The following is a 22,993-nucleotide window of genomic DNA, read 5'->3' as shown; positions in this document are numbered from 1 at the left end:
AGCTGCTCTGACAGCTGGTGCTTCAAACTATTAAGGGAGGTAAGAGTCTCCAGCTTTAGTGATTTTTGCAGTTCGTTCCAGTCATTGGCAGCAGAGAACTGGAAGGAGAGGCGGCCAAAGGAATTGGCTTTGGGGGTGACCAATTGCTAGGTAAAGCTCCGCCTTATCTCAGCTCACTGGTCACCATAGCAGCACCCACCCGTAGCACACGCTCCAGCAGGTATATTTCACTGGTCACCACCAAAGCCAATTTCTCCTTTGGCTGCCTTTCCTTCCAGTTCTCGGCTGCCAATGACCAGAATGAATTGCAAAAATCACTGAAGCTGGAGACTCATATCTCCCTCACTAACTTTAAGCATCAGCTGTCAGAGCAGCTTACAGATCATTGCACCTGCACATAGCCCATCTGTAAATTTCCCATCCAACTACCTCATCCCCATATTGTTTTTTATTTTTTGCTCCTCTGCACCCCAGTATCTCTACTTGCACCTTCATCTTCTGCACATCTATCACTCCAGTGTTTAATTGCTACCTTGTAATTATTTCGCCACTATGGCCTATTTATTGCCTTACCTCCCTAATCTTATCTCATTTGCACAAACTGTATATAGACTTTTTTTATTGTGTTATTGACTGTACGTTTGTTTATTCCATGTGAAACTCTGTGTTGTTGTTTGTGTCGCACTGCTTTGCTTTATCTTGGCCAGGTCGCAGTTGTAAATGAGAACTTGTTCTCAACTGGCCTACCTGGTTAAATAAAGGTTAAATAAAATAAAACCAATTTTTTATTGTGCTGATTGTAAAGTTTGGTGGCGGAGGACTAATGTTTTTCATGGTTCAAGCTAGGCCCCTTAGTTCCAGTGAAGGAAAATCTTAACACTACAGCATACAATAACATTCTAGCCGATTCTGTGCTTCCAACTTTGTGGCAACAGTTTGGGGAAGGCCCTTTCCTGTTTCAGCATGACAATGCCCCCGTGCACAAAGTGAGGTATATACAGAAATGGTTTGTCAAGATTAGTGTGGAAGAACTTGACTGGCCTGCACAGAGCCCTGACATCAACTCCATCGAACACCTTTGGGATGAATTGGAACACTGACTGCGAGCCAGGCCTAATCGTCCAATGTCAGTGCCCGACCTCACTAACTCTCTTGTGGCTGAATGGAAGCAAGTCCCTGCAGCAATGTTCCAACATCTAGTGGAAAGCCTTCCCAGAAGAGTGGAGGCTGTTATAGCAGCAAAGGAGTGCCCATGATTTTGGAATGAGATGCTCGATGAGCAGTCGTCTACATACCTTTGATCATGTAGTGTAGGTTTTCACACAGTGCACCCCCCCCCCAAAAAAAAATCTCACCCTAGATCAGTCGTGACTATCGCTTCCAAACACCCTAGAATAGATCATTTCCATGGTGTGAGTCATGGGACGCTGTACTCACGTTGGATATCGATGGTGACGACAGCATCTTTACCGTTGGGCGCTGCCTTGTTTGAAGCCCGACAGGTGATCCGTTGGCCTGTCTCGATGTTGGAGGCAGAGAGGTAGAGTGTGCTGACTGTGCTCTCCCTTCGCCCATCCCGTAACAGTGTCTGAGGAATCATTAAAAGACCAAAGATTATCACTAGCTATTACAGTTACAAGATGTCTTACTTTCATTACATTTACCTTGTGTTCATTTAGCATTCTTATCCAGTGTGACTAGAGTAACTAAGGTAGATAAGACAACCACATATCACAGCCAGTGCAAGTACAACCTTCTACAGTACAGTATGTATGTAGGGAGCAATAGGTTTACAGTACAGTACTGTATGACCTATAGGATTTAGAATTTTTTTCCCATAAATCTCATGTATGTCTTGCCCTGACTTACATAGTAATATCATAGTAGTTACATATTTGGAATTACATAGTTATAGAGTTTATTGGTATACATCACATTTTTGTTTTCATGAATCTGTACAATATTTAGACTTTGTAGTTGGCCAATTAAGTGGAAATTGCTTAGTTCTGCCTCCAGGACAAGACTCATCCCAATTCACGTCAACCTGCATGTCATACTGGACAGATGGGATCAGTCGTCTTTCTATCGTTTGCCTTCTCAATCTGAATGCCTTGATATGCCACGTCATGTCATGATATGACTCAAAGTATGTGAATCCAAAACCCAGACTCATCATGGGATAAAGATTAAACATATTGGTTCTCTTTCTCCAAAATATTTTCTCCTGATGCATTTAAATGAAGCTGTTACCAGATTGAGAAGAATCAAAAGGACTTTACATCCTAACAGTGTGACATGTAAATAATATGACATGATGGGTGGCAGGTAGCCTAGCAGTTAAGAGCATTGGGCCAGTAACTGAAAGGTCGCTGGTTTGAATCCCCTAACTGACTAGATTAAAAATCTGTCGATGTGTCCTTGAGCACTTAACCCTAATGAATCCTGTAAATTGCTCTGGATATGAGCATCTGCTATATGATGTAATCAGTATCAAATGTGATACATATCAAATATGCTATACAGATGTTGATACTAAGTACTTACAAAGTAACTATACATTGCCCCTCCAAATCCTGATACAATAATATACACGTCTAATTTCTGGGTTTAAATTGAGTGAAGGGAGCGCTCTCCAGTGGGTTTGTTTGGGTTAGACTCACCCTGGAACAAGCAAGATTACACTGCGAGATTGTCATGGGACCGCTTCTTTAAAAGCGCCTCTCACTTTCTCCATTTCCTACCCAGGGCTGACAAAGTGAACAAATTGCCCAAGAACACATCCATAATGTAGAGTGATGGAATGCTTTCTCTTTTTTCGTCATGTTGAAAGTGCGACGTGAGTGCTCCATCTTGCCCTGTGGATCAAATTAAAAATCTCAGCTGTCATTAAATTGACAGAGCGAGACCTTTTTTAGGACAGCTGTGTGGAGGAAGAGAAGAGTGAATGCAGCAGCAGAGAGGAAGATAGGAAGAGGGGGAAGGATTCCTCCAATTGAGGGACGAGAGAGCACACCTCTTATCAAGGGCCAAAGGACACATTTGAAGTGCACAATCAATTTATTTATGCAAACTTAATTTGAGTGTGTGCACTTTTTATAGTTGAATAGTTTTTATAGTTTTCAGCTAAGGTGTTGAGTTGACATTTGCTGCAGTTATGGTCAGAGCAACGCCCCGAATTCTCTACATTGGTGTCAGAAGTGGGGTGATGCTACTGTGAGGTCATCAAAGCCATGCCTGGGCATGAGGGACTTGAGATAAAGAAGTGTGGGGCACTCTTTTTGTAGGAAGGGGATAGTGTAGCGAACTTAATCCAGTTTGAATTTCTTGGTGTAATGGCTAAGCTGTTCAGTTGGCAGTCGTTGGACCCAGGTTTGAGTCTCGGTCGGGGCTACCCATGTATTCGCTCCAATACGTACAAATAGAGCTGTCCTTTTGAAAGAGTCAGGTCAGCACAAAGATCAATCAAAACTAGCCCAAACCACACCTACAGGGAAATTATAAAACTGGGGTGGGGACAAAAATGCAACCCCCCCATACCTTAGAGTACATGGCGCCATTCAGGACCTGCCCGTTGCGGATCCAGATGATGGAGGCAGCAGGCTTGGCATTGTCGGCGTGGCATGTCAAGTTGAGGGGGTCGCCGGCTCTTAGACTCACCACGGGAGCCCCCACAATCACAGGGTCTTCAGGGGGAACTGTGGGGGACGATAAAGATGAATTTAGTTCAATTGCATTGCATTCTGTAAAATGTGTACTGTTGTAGAGCAGTTAAAGGCTTAGTAGTTCACCTAAATGACATATTGGTTTTCTTACCCTGTAAGCAGTTTATGGACAAGGTAAAACAGCAATCCATGATTCATTTCGTTGACCTGGCCAATATTTCCCCCAAAACCAACGCAAGTGTAAAAGGAAATCAATATGTTGTTTTGCAATTTCGATTAACTATCAATTTAAGAGGCATTGCTATGCCATTGTATGCCAACTCAGGTTAACACCTCTGACGTTTCAGTCTGATACAAAAATCTAGAATAAAATACGCTTAATTTCTGAGCAGCATGGAGGCTGCATTATGTAAATTCAATATAGTGCTAATCAAAATATTGTACGCCATATTTGTTTTCAACAAGTAGCCTACATTTCAAATACACATGAATTGGTAAGAATATGTTTACACTTTGTGTTGCATAGAGGTTATACACCATCATCCTCAACCTTGCTGCTGCTTTGTGTGGTCTCTTCCCACTGGGCACACACTGGTTGAATCAAAGTTGTTTCCACGTCATCTCAATGAAATTACGCTGAACCAAAGTGGAATAGACATTGAATTGACGTCTGTGCCCAGTGGGGTTCTGACACTTCTCACAGGTGAGCGATGACATATTGAGGCAAAAGAGGAAGCAGAAACTGGAGAGTCTCCGTTCATGCAGGAGAAACGGGGAACAAAAGAAAGAAAGGAAGGCAGAAAGGAAAGAAGGTAGCTAGTTGGGGAGAGCTTGGCCGAATCCAAGCTTGTGAATGGCACTGATTACTTTCTTGTTTGAAACCAGCTCTGATCACCCTCAATTTTATTCAAACTCCAGTGAATTATTGATTGAGCACTCAGCTCATTAGAGAGCAGATCTGGAGCAAGCCTGAATCAAAGGCAACATGCAGCTGGCACATCCTGAGTGCTTGGAAGAAAGAGAGTGAGGGAGAGAGAGAGAGCGAGAGAAAGCAGCATATGTAAATGCTCTCTCTCTCACTCCTTAACATGCTTAATATGCACTTCCATGCACTTCATATGTAACATATTACCTGAAACAGATACAAAACAAGGCATATCATCATCACCACCACCTCAATTCCATACTTACACATTGTTCACCACTACCGTCGCCTTTCACCACCTCTACTGCCTTCGCTGCGTTCACTTCATTAGCGTCATACATTTTCCTTCCCTCCCATGGGTAATTCAGGCGAGAGGTACAGTATAGCTTGCTAGCTCGCCACATGCAGACAAACGGCGGCAGCAGCAGGAGAGTTAAAGAGAAGATAATTTGATGAAGGTGGAGTTCGAGGGAGCTAGCTGGCTTCATTAGGGCCTGGACTTGGCCCCTTTGCTCATTACTCATCCCTCACAGTTGGGGGAGAACTGATTAGAGCCCTGGCAAGCGCTTTCACCTTTGTCGGCCATCTTTGTTCAGCACAGTTACATTGCGACTCGTAGAGCAAGAGAACACTTCTGACTTCTGGGGGCCAGAGGAGGCGGAGAAGGTAGAATGGAATTCTCCAAAGAGGTGTCTGCCTGTTGTGAGAGTGACCGTGCTGCAGCCAATACCATTTCCGTTCTTATCTTCCACAATACGGCCATTGAAAGGATGACAGTTCCACAGTGAGCAATACCGTTCCATAGTGGCAAAGTGCTTTATGAGCAATGTTGGTCTATCTTTTTTTAGGTACTCATATCTCCTCGCACATTGTCAACCTTGCTCGGTTCAGATCAGTGTGTGAGGAAGAAGGATATTGTCATTTATCTGATAGTGTTACCTATCTAGAACTGATCAAGTTTCCCTCCAGTTTGAGGAACCGTGGAGCTATGAGAGTCTGAATGGTTTTTCGTCTAACCCCCCATAAATATAAGTGGAAATATCAGTGAACTTGTTTTCAGAGATATTTAAAAAGATAGGGGGAGAACAGGAGAGGAAAGAATGGAGAAGCCAATACGTATTGAAAGGCCACAATGAGATATTATAGGGCGCATCAAAGAGTCATTCAACTTTACAGCTTTGAAGTAGTTCCAATGAAAGCTTAATCATCAAAAGAATACTAAAGGCGACTTTCAAAGGGAAAATAATGAATACTGTTAAGTAACCTTAGGAAGAATTGAAAAAGTGAAAGAGTAAATACTGAAAGGTTTCAACAACCTTCACCTTGACCAAAATCTGCACATCAATCAATCAATCAATTTTATTTTATATAGCCCTTCGTACATCAGCTAATATCTCGAAGTGCTGTACAGACACCCAGCCTAAAACCCCAAACAGCTAGTAATGCAGGTGTAGAAGCACGTTGCATTTTTTTCATCTTTTACAATCTGAATATGAAGACATTGCATGAATATCTGAAATCTTAAAAGTGAAACATCACTCACAGCTTGAATGGATACAGTGAGAATAAATGTTCACATTTTGGAATTGTAAGTCACTTGAAGTCATTTCATGAAGGTGATGCAATGGTGGAGTACCAGTCAAGAGTTATATATCTTTAAAAAGAAACAGTACTCTAAAATCAAGTCATGATGAGGCAATTCCCAGAGTTTTCCTCCCCGAGTTTCCACGGTAATTATGCCATCTGTATCTTACTGGGGGACTAGATTTGTTATTGTTTGTTATTGACAAGGATCAGATTGTAAAACACTGGTTGCCCTGTGTTGTACTGTAAAGTTGGAAGAACATTTTTCTTCACACATTTTTATTTCTTCCCTAATGAGAAAAGCGAGAAGGCAATAATGTCAGGTTGGCAAGCTGCATTTGGTTTGCTTTCAATCTCTCTTGGACTGTGTCCCAAATGGCACCCTATTCCCTATTTAGTGCACTACTTTTGATCAGGGCCCAAAAAGCTCTGTTCAAAAGTAGTGCACTATACAGGGAAAAGGGTGCCATTTGAGAAGCAGCCTGGATGCTGTGAATAATTCAAGGAGCTCCTTTCTGTTCTGACTGGTGCAATACAGGAGGACCATTTTCAATATCTCTCGCTCTGTGATGCTAAATCAAGACACACTACAGCTGTCACTGGCACAACATATCACAAACAGGCACATTTACATTATTATCTGAGCACTAAACAAGCCGCTACTGGTAGCCATCTGTCCTTGCCTGCCTGCCTGCCTCTTTGTGCTGTCGGCTTCCTTTTCTCAGCCTAAGTCCTAAATGGCATCCTATTCCTTACTAAAGTGGACTACTTTTGGGAATAGGGAATAGGGTTCCATTTGGGACACAACCTCAGACTTGATATGAGCTGGCACTGGGATACACCAACAACACACACTTTGAGTGCGTGAACCAGCTAAGCAACAGGCCTTGGGGGTGTGAACCAGCTAAGCAACAGTCCTTGGGGGTGTGAACCAGCTAAGCAACAGTCCTTGGGGGTGTGAACCAGCTAAGCAACAGACCTTGGAGGTGTGAACCAACTAAGCAACAGTCCTTGGGGGTGTGAACCAGCTAAGCAACAGACCTTGGAGGTGTGAACCAGCTAAGCAACAGTCCTTGGGGGTGTGAACCAGCTAAGCAACAGACCTTGGAGGTGTGAACCAGCTAAGCAACAGGCCTTGGAGGTGTGAACCAGCTAAGCAACAGGCCTTGGAGGTGTGAACCAGCTAAGCAACAGTCCTTGGGGGTGTGAACCAGCTAAGCAACAGACCTTGGAGGTGTGAACCAGCTAAGCAACAGGCCTTGGAGGTGTGAACCAGCTAAGCAACAGGCCTTGGAGGTGTGAACCAGCTAAGCAACAGGCCTTGGGACCCATAAAGATCCTATTAAATCTCTAATTCTATGTTGGGAGCTCTGCATAAAATCCTGACCAGTGCAGTGAGTTCACCATCCCACCCTCCCAGGTCTTGTGTTGTGTTAACAAGTCGTCCGTCATGTCAGAGCTGAGGGCACAGGCTGGCATTTTTGCAATGGGTCGGCAAAGAAGCTAATACCGTGTGACTCATTACATGGGCCTAATTCACAACATCAGCAGTGATGTTTGGCCTTCAAAGCCAAGTTAGACCTCAGAGAGAAAGACAGAAGTAGAGGGAGAGAGAAAAGGAGGAGAGGGGGAGAGGCAGAGAATGGGGGGGAGAAAGAGAGAAAAACATGAGGGCCTTCTCCCCAGTAACCCCGCAGAGGCTCAACCCATCATCATTACCGACATGTTTGTGAATGTGGCATGGTCTAATGGTTCCAAATTGATGATTTAACGTGGCCAGTCAATAGATTTCTCATGAGCTGGCCTACACAGAGGCGGACTAATCACCCCCTACTTTAATTACTGTCGCTGGGTGCTGGAAGTCTCCTCTCTCCCCCTTCTCTCTCTACCATCCTCTCTCTCTTTCTCTCTATCCACGCTAGGGCTTGGTTCTTTGTCACTGAATTACATTTTCTTTCTCTACGCTTGATTCACTGACCCCTTGGGAGGGACCAAAGTCATTCAGTTCTGTAGATGGGGAAAGGAGGGAAAATAGAGCAATTTCATTTCAGAAAAAAAACAGAGGGGAAGGACAGCTTAGGGAAAATGTGACCCATTTTCAACTGTACCTGGATCTTGTTCTGAGATCTTAAGATGCCCGTCTCACAGGAATTGGCGGCCGGGGTGGATTAATCACCTTCATGGCGGGTTCACTGGCGATACCACGTTTGTGCCTTTGCCATCGCCCTCTCACTTTTGGAACTTTAAGATGGATGACTTAATCAATCCTCTTCTTCATGTCAGCTGTTTGCATGCACTCAGCACACATTTTCAGAGCTCTCAGTGTATCCTTCTTGAACGTTCTCTCCCTCCTCTTGAAGCTGGAATCCTTAATGTTGAAACTGCCATGTCCGTTTGCGATATTACAACAACAAAGAAGTTACTGGAAGAACGAACACAGATTTTTTCCATTCGGACATCATTGCTAGAGCGATAGAATAGCAGCATATGTGCAGCATTTGTTTTTACCTTGATGCGTGACGCTCCCCTAGCACTCCCCACCTCTGCTTAGTCAACAAAACTAAAACAATAACAACGGCCGTGGAGCAGTAGAGTGCTGCTGTTCCCCCTACTGTGGATCTTTAAGGCTTTTCCCTCCACTTTCCCAGCGTTGATCTATGCCACTGTAGCCCTTCACTAGCTTAGACAGGGCCCACCCTGGGGCATTTGGTCCGAAATAGAATGACAATTACTTTGCCGTAAACAAATCAATTGAAATCTAATTGAACGAGTGAGTACTATGTCGCTACCGCCAACAAATTACACTACAGGAGATCGGCAATACAATTCAGCAGTCCATTTGTGTCTCTGCACGTCATAGCAGGGTGACTTGCCAGAGTTTGACTGTCACACCGTCACACCGTGCCTTAGTGAATGTTCCCTCCCCAGATAAGAGAGATGCCACTGAAGTTAATTAAACTATGCTTAATTTATATGGGAATGTAACGGGTCCCAGAGCCCAAGATAAGGAACAATTATAAGGAACAATTTGTTTCACCGCTCTGGCTGGAGACTCCTGAGGGGCACAGTGTCAACTGATGCACAGGCAAGAGGAGAAAGGAGGAGAATTAAGACATAATTTCAGTCTCTCATGAAGGTAAGGATTTGTTGTGCCAAATACGAAGCAGGGAGAAAAAGACAGAGAAAAACTTGTGGCCATGCATCCCCTCCCTCCCATGTGAATCCATGACAGATGTAAAGCAATTATCAATTTATTACTGCAAAATACATTTAAAGGTGTCAACTGCCATTAGCCACGTTTTAATTAGGAGGAAAAGTGAATCATCTGTTTTACTGGGTTTATCCGTAAAAACATTACAATGACATCAGATTGTATTACTGTTGATGATATCTGGAAATGTGCATGTACACCCTGGCCCATCTACAATTGCTAGCTCCAATTCTGACTTGCGCTCTGAAATATGCATCACTGACTTCTGCTCTCGTAAAAGCCTGGGTTTTCTGAACGTTAACACTAGAAGCTTATTACCTAAAATGGATAAATTGAAAGTATGGGTTCACAGCTCCAATCCAGATGTGTTGGTCATTACTGAGACATGGATAAGAAAGAGTGTTTTGAATACTGGTGTTAACCTTTCTGGTTATAACCTTTTTCGACAAGACAGATATTCCAAAGGTGGGAGAGTGGCAATCTTTACCAAGGATCACCTTCAGTGCTCTGTTGTCTCCACCAAGACTGTCCCCAAACAATTGTATTTGCTGGTTTTAAGAATTAAACTTTCAAATAGCTCTTTGTTGACTGTTGCTGGGTGTTATCGTCCTCCATCAACACCGGCCTGTACCCTACCTGCCCTAAGCTCTCCTGGCCCCTTACACTAAGTCTGAATTTGTCCTGCTAGGTGACCTATTAAACCACCTGACCAAGTCCTAAAGTAATGGGATTCGCTAAATCTTTCTCAGATTATCACCAATCCCACAAGGAATGACTCCAACACCCAGAAATGCTAATCTCCTCAATGTTATCCTCACAAATAATCAAGATAGGTATCAGTCTGGTGTTTTCTGTAATAACCTTAGTGATCACTGTTTTACAGCCTGTGTTCGTAATGGTTGCTCAGTGAAACGACCTGTCCTGATTTGTCATAGATGCTTGCTAAAAAACTTTTAATGAGCAAGCCTTCCTTCATACACTGGCCTCTGAAAATGGTATAGAATCTGCTTGATCCCCTCTGTCGTAGACGCCTGGACCTTCTTTTTTGATATTTTCAGTGGTATTGTTAACTTCTCTAGGATAGGGGGCAGCATTTTCACGTTTGAATGAAAAGCGTGCCCAGAGTAAACTGCCTCCTACTCAGTCCCAGATGCTAATATATGCACATTATTATTCGTTTTGGATAGAAAACACTTATTATGTATTGATTTAATATCATTGATTTATGTGTTTGTTTTCTGTGACACTGATACTAATTACTGATAGTAATATCGTTTGTCAAAGGGTTGCTGTCCTTTCCGGCAGTATATGCCCAGCAAGCCAGCAAAGTATGGCATCAAGATATGGGTGGCCTGTGATGCACAATCCAGCTACGCTTGGAAGATGCAAGTCTACACAGGGAAGCCGGCCAGTGGAGGCCCGGAGAAGAACCAGGGGATGTGGGTTGTGCTTGATGTGACAGATGGACTTCGGGGGCATAATGTCACTTGTGATAATTTCTTCACCTCTTATGAATTCAGCCAGCAGTTCCTGAAGAGGAAGATCACCATGGTTGGCACAGTTAGAAAGAACAAGCCTGAGCTCGCCCCTGCACTCCTAGCAACAAGGAGGAGAGAGGCCTTCTCATCAAAGTTTGTCTTCACCCCCACCACCACTCTACTTTCTTACCTCCCAAAGAGGAACAAGAATGTGGTCCTCCTGAACACACTGTACAAAACGGCTGAGATCAGTGATCGTGAGGACAGGAAGCCAGCCATCATCCTGGACTACAACCACAACAAAGGAGGCGTGGACAACCTGGGCAACCCGCTGGCCCCTGGTCATCTTCCATAACATCACTGATGTGTCCTCATACAATGCCTTCGTGATATGGAACAAGATCAACCCTACCTGGATGCCTGATAAGCGGAACAAGAGGAGGGTGTTCCTGGAGCAGCTGGGAAAGGCACTTGTAAACCCATACATTCAAAGAAGGGAGCGCCTCCCCCGCACAGCAGCCTCTGCAGTGCTTGTGAAAGCTGTTCAGGGGGCTGAATCTTGTCCTGTTCCACCTGAGGCTGCAGCTGGGGCAGGGAATAGGAGGAGATGCTAATTCTGCCCCCCAAAGATTGACTGTAAAACAAATACTATGTGCTGCACATGTGAGAAATACACCTGCAAAGTCCATGCACACTCACTTGCATACTGTCCTACAGTGGTTCCTCCTTTAAAAGTTACTTAGAGGTACACAGCGTCATGGCTTCATTGCTCCAGACCACTGCAGGGGGGAGTTAGAGCACTCATTATGAATTTGGGAACCCAGCTGTCACCAGCGACAGGTGGCATAACGTCAAATTCGTCATTGGAACCAGTCATGTTGAGTGGTTCCAATCACGAATTTGACATTATGCCACCTGTCGCTGGTGACTTTCTTCAGCAAAGATGTCTGACAAAAACATTACGGTGGAAGCAAATGTAAGTAATTATTACATCATAACGAGTCAAGCAAAAAATGTACAATTGAGAGGAATATGTTAGTTAATGCAGACAAACGATTGTGCATATTATTTTGTCATAAAGTACATTTACGAAAATCGCTATTTAGCAAGTTTTTTCCCAGTCATATCCAATACCAGGGGTATCAAACTCCATTCTTTGAATGATTCTGTGTCTGCATGTATGTATTACCATTATACACTTCAACAGTGTTTACCACTCCTGCTCCTGGGACATCAATGATTCCACATTCTAACTATGCAATAGACTAGAAACAAGTAAAGGCTGATTTGTAATTCATATATACAGAAAAAAACAGTACACTACACTTCCTATGCATATCAACTCCCTTCATCTGCATTAATTTGAGGAGGTTCTCCCAGCCATGTGGACGATTGAAAACAGGGAAGCAAAGTTTGTTTGTCACCAGAGCGGTTTAGAGCATATTACTATTTGACAGACCATATGGCAGACCTTCATACAAACTTGCTAAGGTGAATCCTTGACGCACAACCGAATAGTGCTGCCATATCCTGCCAGCACACCCACAAGCGAGCCACTCAGGCGGAGAATGATGCATGGAAGAGGGCGAGGATGGAGATGGGAGTAACAATCCAGGCTATTTGCTCTGAGACCGGCATAATAATGTAATGAAACAAGCAGGGAGCAGGTATCGACCCCTCAACATTCTAGCCTGAAGTCCAGCACGTTATCAACTGTGCCCAAATGTATTAATTGGGGTTGGGGCCGATTGTGGCTAAAAACACTTTATCAATTGGAATCTTTAACAAGTGGACAGGGGAAAATGTATTATTATTAGTTTTTCACAAGCGTAGCAGGCTGTGAATTCTGCTAGCAACGTTTCTAGGATGGGCTGTTGGCTGAATAGACTATTCAACCTTTACTAAAGAATTGTCTAATTGTCTAATAGCCCCCCCTCCCCAACTTGCAACAAATCATTTGTATCTACCTTTCCACATCTACCTACACACGGTTAATGTTCTGGGGGAAAAATATATACAGTATATAATATATATATTGGTCATGGCTCCCGAGTGGCGCAGCGGTCTAAGGCACTGCATCTCAGTGCAAGAGGCATTACTACAGTCCCTGGTTCGAATACAGGCTGTATCACATCCGACCATGATTGGGAGTCCCATAGGACGGAGCACAATTGGCCCAGCGTCATCCGGGTTTGGCCGGGGTAGGCCGTGATTGTGAATAAGAATTTGTTCTTACCTGACTTGCCTAGTTAAATAAAGGTTAAATTTAAAAAACAACTGGCGGCAATCAGTAGGAGGTGAACAGTGGCTGGTGCTGAAAATACAGTATTGCACACCAACAGATGGAGAAAACCTACACCAGTCGAGCAATTCATTTCAACAATAATCTTCATTTTAATTTGACTTTACAAACAACAAGAGGGCTTAATTGGAGTCTATTTCTTCAGAGCTTAGACCTATATAAAATAACTTAACTGGCTGGGGTAGGCTATGAGGCTTAACAGCCTAATAGAAGTAGGATTTTTTTTATTAGGCCTACTTACAATTGCAACTCGTCAAAAATGTAGCATCCTACATAAAACAATAATTTAAAGAAAAAAAGTCTGCACGTTCGAACTAAAACTATGTAACTAATCATGAAAAGCGCACATTTGTAAATCCCAAACTCTAAAAGTAATTGGAAAGGTAGATACAAATGATTTGTGACATTGTAGTTACAATAAAGAATGTAAACAAGATGTAAGCAAGATGCTGTGTTTTTATTTACAGTAGTGATGGACAACTGGAGGCATTTTGAAAACAGGTTTTCAAACACTTGCTGTACTGTAGCAGTGTAAGTGTACTGTAGCAGGTGTAGCCCATCATGCAAATTTTTCCTATTTGCAGGACAACATACTTTTTATAGCCCGGCTACTGTAGTGAAAATCCCTCAACTTGCAATGTATTCAATGCTTAAATACTTTAAAGTGTTACATTTCTAACTCAAAACATCAGTACAGTATTTCTTCCTCAACATATTTATGCTTTCGTTAATAAAATAACAAGAAAATGACATTCAAATGCGGATGTTTATTTAAACTACATTTTAGTTGCACTTCCACCCAGCTCCACGACCACAGGTAAAAACTTTCTGATATAATCAATGTATTTGTTGCATTGTTGTATCGTCAATTTCTCTAGCCAAAACATCTTGATGGCCTTGACCAGTTCATCTTTTCTTGTCGGCTTGGCAGAGTTACGGATGAATGTTTTCAGTTGATGCCAAAGTTCGATCCAGTTGAAATTAGGAGATCTAAATGTAGAGATGAAAAAATATATTTTTAGATATACTGTAGGCCTACTGTAGGTGTTCTAGGTCTTTTATTTATTTACTTATTTTTTTTGAACCTTTATTTTACGACATAAAGGTCATCTTACTCTGCTGGCGTCTTGACCCAGTTTATGCCCTCATTTGCAATGCAAACCTGTGCGGCAGTGTGTTTTAGGTCATTGTCTGCATTTGGAGATTGCATTTGGAAAAAATACATTTAGCCTAACAGCCAACATTTGGTACAATAATAGAAATATACATGAAAATAGGCCTAAACGTAACAAAAATATTGCTATAATCCTACTTTGAAAGAAACGATGTGGTCCCAGAAACACCTTTCTGACATAGGGTTCAGCATATCTCTTGATGATTTCTTCCTCAAAGAAATCTCGAGCCACGATACCTGAAAAAGGAGGCAAGAGTGAATTATTGTGGAACACATAATTCACAACAATATTTTATGTACCTTAAATAGCCAAACTTACCATCAATATTCAAATATGGGCCTGGTCCCTGGCGAGAAATTGCTCCCACATATGGAGTTTCAGAGGATGCTTGGGACTCGGCATGCTTGATCTTCTTCCATTTTTTCGGTAGAAATTTTGAGCAAATTGCTCAAGGGCCACAGTTGATTCGTCTGTGAAGATGACGTCATTGAATGTCTCACCAGCTTTGATCCTTGGGCCTGCAGGACGTGAAGGTCTTTGTTTGTCAGACAAATGAGTACTTGAGGTCACCGAGAAAGTCTGCACATGGCCTGCTCTCCCTTATGTAAGGAATTAGGCACTTTCCCATGTTTACTACAGTATGTATTGTAGGCTACGTATACTTGTCAGACTACATAGTACCCTAATAAACAAATGCAGGTGGCTTATTTCTTCAAAATGCTTTAATTAAATGCTTTATTATCCAAATGTAAAAGCATATACTGTACAGTAATCAAATCAAATCAAATTTTATTGGTCACATACACATGGTTAGCAGATGTTAATGCGAGTGTAGCGAAATGCTTGTGCTTCTAGTTCCGACCATGCAGTAATATCTAACAAGTAATCTAACAATTTCACAACAACTACCTTATACACACAAGTGTAAAGGAATGAATAAGAATATGTACATATAAATATATGGATGAGCGATAGCCGAACGGCATAGGCAAGATGCAGTAGATGGTATAGAGTACAGTATATACATATGAGATGAGTAATGTAGGCTATGTAAACATTATATAAAGTGTCATTGTTTAAAGTGACTAGTGATGCATTTATTACATCCAATAATTATTAAAGTGGCTAGAGATTTGAGTCAGTATGTTGGCAGCAGCCACTCAACAGTGATGGCTGTTTAACAGTCTGATGGCCAGTACTGTATTTCTTCTTCAGCATCTTTATGCTTTTGTTAATAACATAATGATAAAAATACTCTGTCAAAATGCAGATGTTGATTTATTTATGGATCCATAACGAATTACTATGGGAATAAATATCACTGATTTACAGAAAAAAATGAAAAGGTTGTCTAATGTTGTTTATACACTTTGTGGGTGGGGGCAATGGTTCAAAAAATGGGAGAAGACTAGTATTTTGTAGTTGAATTCGTCATTGTACAGTATATGAGAATATATCACTATGTTGCCAAAAAATACTGTTATTGTTTCCCTTCAATAAAATGCATTCAAAACTACTTTCTGCCCATTTCTGCTACTTTCTTAGGCTATAAAAGTGCTATCTATTGCTAAAAAAATTATGTTTACACCTATGCAGTACCTTAAGCAATAATAATAATAAACCTCTACTTTAGAAAAAGAAAACAATTATGACAGGTGTGTTGTAATAAAAACGATTGGTGTCCAGTGATTGTGAAGAGGGAAAACCCAGATATTCACAAAGTTTGTGATGAATGACAGGTTGTTTCTTCATACAAAAAGGATTTGGGGTTTAATATTCAACTAAGCTGCTTAATTTCAGGGGTTTAGTGAAGGTGAATGTTAAGACTACACAAGGGTTAAGATAAGGTTGTTTGGGTTATTCTGCACCTCAATCAGATTGATTGGTCTGGTGTGGAGTGATTTAAACATAGTCTTACAAAATACAGTATCTGTGGATGCTTGAAAACACAATAATTCCATATTAAGGTGTTGTGCAAGGCTAAATAACATGTGAATCAGACTGAGATACTGAGCAACAGCTTCTATCACCAGGCGATCAGACCGTTGAACAGCCATCAGTAGGTGACTACCTGCCCGGTCCTCAGCTCGGAACCTTGAGACTAATGCCCCATGTCTATAGAGTCATTGAACACTGGTCACCTCATATTCTGTATACTGTTGTTTATTCACTGCGTATGTACAGTTGAAGTTGGAAGTTTACATACACCTTAGCCAAATACATTTATTAAACTCAGTTTTTCACAATTCCTAACATTTAATCCTAATAAAAAATTCCCTGGCTTAGGTCAGTTAGGATCACCACTTTATTTTAAGAATGTGAAATGTCAGAATAATAGAGGATGATTTATTTCAGCTTTTATTTATTTCATTTTTTTATTTCACCTTTATTTAACCAGGTAGGCTAGTTGAGAACAAGTTCTCATTTACAACTGCGACCTGGCCAAGATAAAGCATAGCAGTGTGAACAGACAACAACACAGAGTTACACATGGAGTAAACAATAAACAAGTCAATAACACAGTAGAGGAAAAAATGAGTCTATATACATTGTGTGCAAAAGGCATGAGGAGGTAGGCAATAAATAGGCCATAGGATGCGAATAATTACAATTTAGCAGATTAACACTGGAGTGATAAATCATCAGATGATCATGTGCAAGTAGAGATACTGGTGTGCTAAAGAGCAAAAAAGTTAATAAATAAAAACAGTAAGGGGATGAGGTAGGTAAATTGGGTGGGCTGTTTACAGGTGGACTATGTACAGCTGCAGCGATCGGTTAGCTGCTCAGATAGCAGATGTTTAAAGTTGGTGAGGAAAATAAAAGTCTCCAACTTCAGCGATTTTTGCAATTCGTTCCAGTCACAGGCAGCAGAGAACTGGAAGGAAAAACGGCCAAATGAGGTGTTGGCTTTTGGGATGATCAGTGAGGTATACCTGCTGGAGCGCGTGCTACGGGTGGGTGTTGTTATCGTGACCAGTGAACTGAGATAAGGCGGAGCTTTACCTAGCACGGACTTATAGATGACCTGGAGCCAGTGGGTCTGGCGACGAATATGTAGCGAGGGCCAGCCGACTAGAGCATACAGGTCGCAGTGGTGGGTGGTATAAGGTGTTTTAGTAACAAAACGGATGGAACTGTGATAAACTGCATCTAGTTTGCTGAGTAGAGTATTGGAAGCTATTTTGTAGATGACATCGCCGAAGTCGAGGATCGGTAGGATAGTCAGTTTTACTAGGGTAAGTTTGGCGGCGTGAGTGAAGGAGGCTTTGTTGCGAAATAGAAAGCCGATTCTTGATTTGATTTTGGATTGGAGATGTTTAATATGAGTCTGGAAGGAGGCTCATTTCATCACATTCCCAGTGGGTCAGAAGTTTACATACACTCAATCAATATTTGGTAGCATTGCATTTACATTTTTTAACTTGAGTCAAACGTTTTGGGTAGCCTTCCACAAGCTTCCCAAAATAAGTTGGGTGAATTTTGGCCCATTCCTCCTGACAGAGCTTGTGTAACTGAGTCAGTTTGTAGGCCTCCATGCTCACACACGCTTTTTCAGTTCTGCCCACAAATGATCTCTAGGATTGAGGTCAGGGTTTTGTGATGGCCACTCCAATACCTTGACTTTGTTGTCCTTAAGCCATTTTGCCACAACTTTGGAAGTATGCTTGGGGTCATTGTCCATTTGGAAGACCCATTTGTGACCAAGCTTTAACTTCCTGACTGATGTCTTGAGATGTTGCTTCAATATATCCACATAATTTTCTCTCCTCATGATGCCATCTATTTTGTGAGGTGCACCAGTTCCTCCTGCAGCAAAGCACCACCACAACATGATGCTACCACCTGATGCTTCACGGTTGGGATGGTGTTCTTTGGCTTGCAAGCCATTCCCCTTTTTCCTCCAAACATAACGATGGTCATTATGGCCAAACAGTTCTATTTTTGTTTCATCAGACCAGAGGACATTTCTCCAGAAAGTACGATCTTTGTCCCCATGTGCAGTTGCAAACCGTAGTCTGGCTTTTAATGGTGGTTTTTGAGCACTGGCATCTTCCTTGATGAGCGGCCTTTCAGGTTATGTCGATATAGGAGTCATTTTACTGTGGATATAGATACTTGTGTACCTGTTTCCTCCAGCATCTTCACAAGGTCCTTTGCTGTTGTTCTGGGATTGATTTGCACTTTTTGCACCAAAGTACATTCATCTCTAGGAGACAGAACGCGTCTCCTTCCTGAGCGGTATGATGGCTGCGTGGTCCCATAGTGTTTATACTTGCGTACTATTGTTTGTACAGATGAACATGGTACCTTCAGGCATTTAGAAATTGCTCCCAAGGATGAACCAGACTTGTAGAGGTCTACAATTTTTTTCTGAGGTCTTGGCTGATTTTTTTTGATGTTCCCATGATGTCAAGCAAAGAGGCACTGAGTTTGAAGGTAGGGCTTGAAATACATCCACAGGTACACCTCCAATTGACTCAAATGATGTCAATCAGCCTATCAGAAGCTTCTAAACCCATGACATAATTTTCTGAAATTTTCCAAGCTGTTTAAAGGCACAGTCAACTTAGTGTATGTAAACTTCCGACCCACTGGAATTGTGATGCAGTGAATTATAAGTGAAATAATCTGTCTGTAAACAATTGTTGGAAAAATGACTTGTGTCATGCACAAAGTAGATGTCCTAACCGACTTGCCAAAATTATAGTTTGTCAACAAGAAATTTGTGGAGTGATTGAGAAACGAGTTTTAATGACTACAACCTAAGTGTATGTAAACTTCTGACTTCAACTGTATATACTGTATTCTCGACATAGCTCATCCCAATATGTTTAATACTGTACACACCATTTTCTTTTCCAAATGATATACTGTCTATACACACCACATATTTATATTCTGGATTCCCACACATTCTTGGATTGTTATTTCTTGATTATTATTTGTGTATTTGTATTGTATTTGCGAAACATTCTACTGAACTGCTGGAGCTAGTAACATAAGCATTTGGCTGCACCTGCCTTAACACCTGTAAATCTATATATGCGACCAATAAACTTTGATTTGATTTGATAGACAATGAAAAAGGCCCTTCATATGAAGTGTGATCAGATCCATTCCCTTCATGAACTGGATCCTCTCTGATATTCAGCTGTCATACACACCTTTTTAATCTGTAGTAGACAATGAATAGGGCCATTATAACACCATTAATTCCTTATTAAGGTGTTAAATACTACTTATTAAAGTGTAATAGAAAATGAATAAGACTCTCCATGTGAGGTATGACCAGATCCTTCCCCATATAGCGCTCGGCTCCTAACTGAGTGCCGTGGGCCGGGCGGCACGCTGAGACAGACATGGCCCGTCTGGCACGTCATTAGGAAATGATGGACACCTCCCTAGAATCCCGCCATGCTCCGAAACACCCAACAGATATGGCCCAGTGGCCCACAACGCCAATCCCTCAAACCACCACAGCTCAACAGAGAGGAGAAAAAGTGAGAGTGGGGAGTATTAGAATTCTGCTTGGATGAGCTGCACTTTTCTCTCCACTGTCTAGTGTTCTCAATCTACCGTGACAGTACAAAAGGATGAAAAATGGCAGAGGAGGAGGCAAGCTGAAAATACAAATGATCTCCTATCGGCGTTTCTATTAATGCAGTTTACATCTTAATTTGTTTGGGTCCTGATGCTGTAATCACTCTAGGGCTCAAGACAAATTAGATGAGCTTTATTCAGGCTTGTTTATAAGACAGACAGCTCCAATTTTTATCAAACCTATTTCAATCCGTTTGGAGAACAAAAGATTGCTCAAACTGTAATTGTCCCACGTAGAGGCTGTTGTTAGGTGTCACCTTAATACAAGAAATCATCTTAGAATCATCCGTCTTCGTATGGGATGAAAACTTCAAGAAAGTGAATAGAGGTGAATGTCAATGACCCCATGCCAATAACATTAATCTGGATGGCCTAATCAATACAAGTGCTAGCTCTCAAATCAATAGATGCTGTATTCCCAGACCACAGGACGTTGGTGGCACCTTAACTGGGGAGGACGGGCTCATGGTAATAGCTGGAGCGGAATAAGTGAAATGGTATCAAACACATCAAACACATGGTTTCCATGTGTTTGATGCCATTCCATTTGCTCCGTTCCGAACATTATTATGAGCAACCCTTCCCTTAGCAGCCTCCTGTGCCCAACATGCTTATTGCTTGCAAATTATCCATCAAATACAGAACCAGATCAAGGCAATAAATAATAAACAGTGTCCAGTACCAAATAATACAAATACATTATTCAAAATAAACATAACACTTCATTAATTAATGTTTTGTAACTCAACCAATTCGAGCTAAAATGTGTAATTTTCCTAGCATCAATATATGAATATAGGCCATATATCAACAGGCTTTACATTCAAAAGTTCCACTTACAGATCTTTAACACACAGAACAACCAAGTGCCCTTCCCATTCTAGTGCTCGTTTACCTAGCCTGGGCCACTGCTGGCTTTGAGATTAAATAAAAGGCAGATTGGTAGGATGGGAGGATGTTGGGATGAGGGATTAAAATATCAGCTCGCTGTGTATGAGAGGGCATCAATCACCATAGCAAGGTTACTACAGTGACAAAAAAACAGCCACTGTGGGGGAAGAGTTTGGACGGTTTGGGACGCCAATGTGCAATGGCTCTATGGATGCAGGCGAGAGGCAGCCTTGTAGATGAGGCGGTGTGTGCTGCTTCTCCTCAGTTTGATTGATCTTTTATTGTCGGTATAGAGGGTGATTACCTCCAGTAGGCATAAAGGCTAATCCATAACAAGTGACAGTAATAACCACTAAGCTGCTGAGGGGAGGGAAAATCCTTTTTGCTCTGAAAAGCCCTGGTTAATCAGCCCAGAGGTAGCCAGAGGTTCACAGGGGACGTATAGAGTCTAGATGTGTGTGTAGACTTGTCAGGGAAGGGTTAACTCATTGTTTTATTTAGCACTATTTTACTGCACATCAAGGTTGATCTGAGCTTGTAATTCACTTTCAGCCACAGGGGCAGGTTGTTTTCAAACATGGCGCTTGTGAATTGAAGCTTACAGTTTGCTTCTGAGCCAGTGCTAGAGGTATTTTAGTAAGTCTTGCAAAAACGCATTATCACATTTTTTGGGGTATCACAGGGTTAAAAGCAAGTGACTGAGTTAGCATGCAATGAAGTAGGGTCAATTAAGGAAGGTAAGAAAGGTAACCTGTTAGCTGTGGTAGAGCTACTGTAGGCTACAATTTGTCCAAAGCGTTAAACCTATTTGCAGAGTTATTCAACAGGCACTTTGGAAACCTCAAAGATGAGCTCTGTTAAATTTATTCAACTGACAAATCACACACATTGATTAGAGTTAATAACTACACAAATTTGATAGATAATTAAAGCATTTGCAATTATGCCCCATGTGAGATTTTTCCCCAGCCCTCAATATAATGTAAATAGCTGCAATAGTTTATATGAATTGCAGTAAACAACACATTCAAAGAAACTGAGCAGACACTTGCACTCCAGGTCATAATACAGAGTCTGTACAAAAACATATTTCAATCATTATCGAAAGGCCAGTTCAGATCTAGCAACTGACATTAGGAGAGACGACATGAGACAAAACTAGACAGTTTTAGAATTTTGTGTTGTAGAACAACTGACTAACAACTGGGCATTCAGATCAAAATGACGACCAGTTTCCATGGTGACACTTTATGCTTTCAATGATGTGTTGAAACTTTGTAACAAGTTGTACTTTGTGTAGCAAGTTGTTGTAGCAAATGAGTTACATGAAATACACGCAGCCACTGGCTCACCAAAGACAGGTCATAATACTCTGTGACATTACAGAGAAATATCAGCAACCTAGCAAGCATTTGGTCACAGTGCACTGTTCTCTGATTGGTCAAACTGAACCGTCTCATCTCATGTCTTTTGCTAAGATTTTAATTGATGAATCTTGGAAACTCTAGCAGCCGACACGAAACGTTCTAAAACTAGACTGATCAGATTAAGCAAACTAATGATCTAAAACTGTCACGCCCTGACCATAGAGAGCTATTTATTCTCTATGTTGGTTGGTCGGGGTGTGATTTTAGGATGGGTTATCTAGGGGAATTCTATTTCTATGTTGGCCTAGTATGGTTCCCAATCAGAGGCAGCTGTTTATCGTTGTCTCTGATTGGGGATCATATTTAGGTAGCCATTTCCCCATTGTGCTTTGTGGGATCTTGTCTATGTATAATTGCCTGTGAGCATTATTCTAGCTTCACGTTTCGTTTGTTCGTTTTGTTGTTTTGGTCTTTGAAGTTTTCTATTCCAAAATAAAGGATGGAAACATACCACCCTGCATCTTGGTCTACTACTTATGACGAACGTGACAGAAGATCCCACCACAAACGGACAAAGCAGCGTGGCCAGGAGGAGCAGGTATCCAAGCTGTTGGACTTGGGAGGACTTGGGAGGAGATAATGGCAGGAAACGAAAGCCTTCCATGGAAGCAGACGCAAGCGGTGAAGGAAGGACAACGACAACACCGGGGTTCGCGGCCTACTCCTCGCACTCTCCCTGAAGTGCGTATCCCCAGTCAGGTACGTACTGTGTCTGCTCCTCGCACTCTCCCTGA

At 41.9% G+C, this 22,993-nt stretch overlaps 1 protein-coding gene across 2 annotated transcripts in view; it reads right to left on the bottom strand.

Annotated features, from left to right (window-relative positions):
* The window catches only part of kirrel3a (kirre like nephrin family adhesion molecule 3a), a 275,377-nt gene that overhangs the window by 86,220 nt on the left and 166,164 nt on the right, over positions 1 to 22,993 (bottom strand). For both annotated transcript variants that reach the window (XM_071339326.1, XM_071339327.1), the window contains exons 4-5: positions 3,538 to 3,695; positions 1,438 to 1,588 (exon numbers count right to left, since the gene is read on the bottom strand). In XM_071339326.1, coding sequence (XP_071195427.1) covers positions 1,438 to 1,588; positions 3,538 to 3,695 — 309 coding nt within the window. The remainder of the gene's footprint in view (positions 1 to 1,437; positions 1,589 to 3,537; positions 3,696 to 22,993) is intronic.

The sequence above is a fragment of the Salvelinus alpinus genome, chromosome 13 (assembly GCF_045679555.1).
Source record: "Salvelinus alpinus chromosome 13, SLU_Salpinus.1, whole genome shotgun sequence".
NCBI lineage: Eukaryota > Metazoa > Chordata > Actinopteri > Salmoniformes > Salmonidae > Salvelinus > Salvelinus alpinus.
Note: the sequence above shows the minus strand (reverse complement) of the source record. Positions and strands in the feature narration are given on the sequence as shown.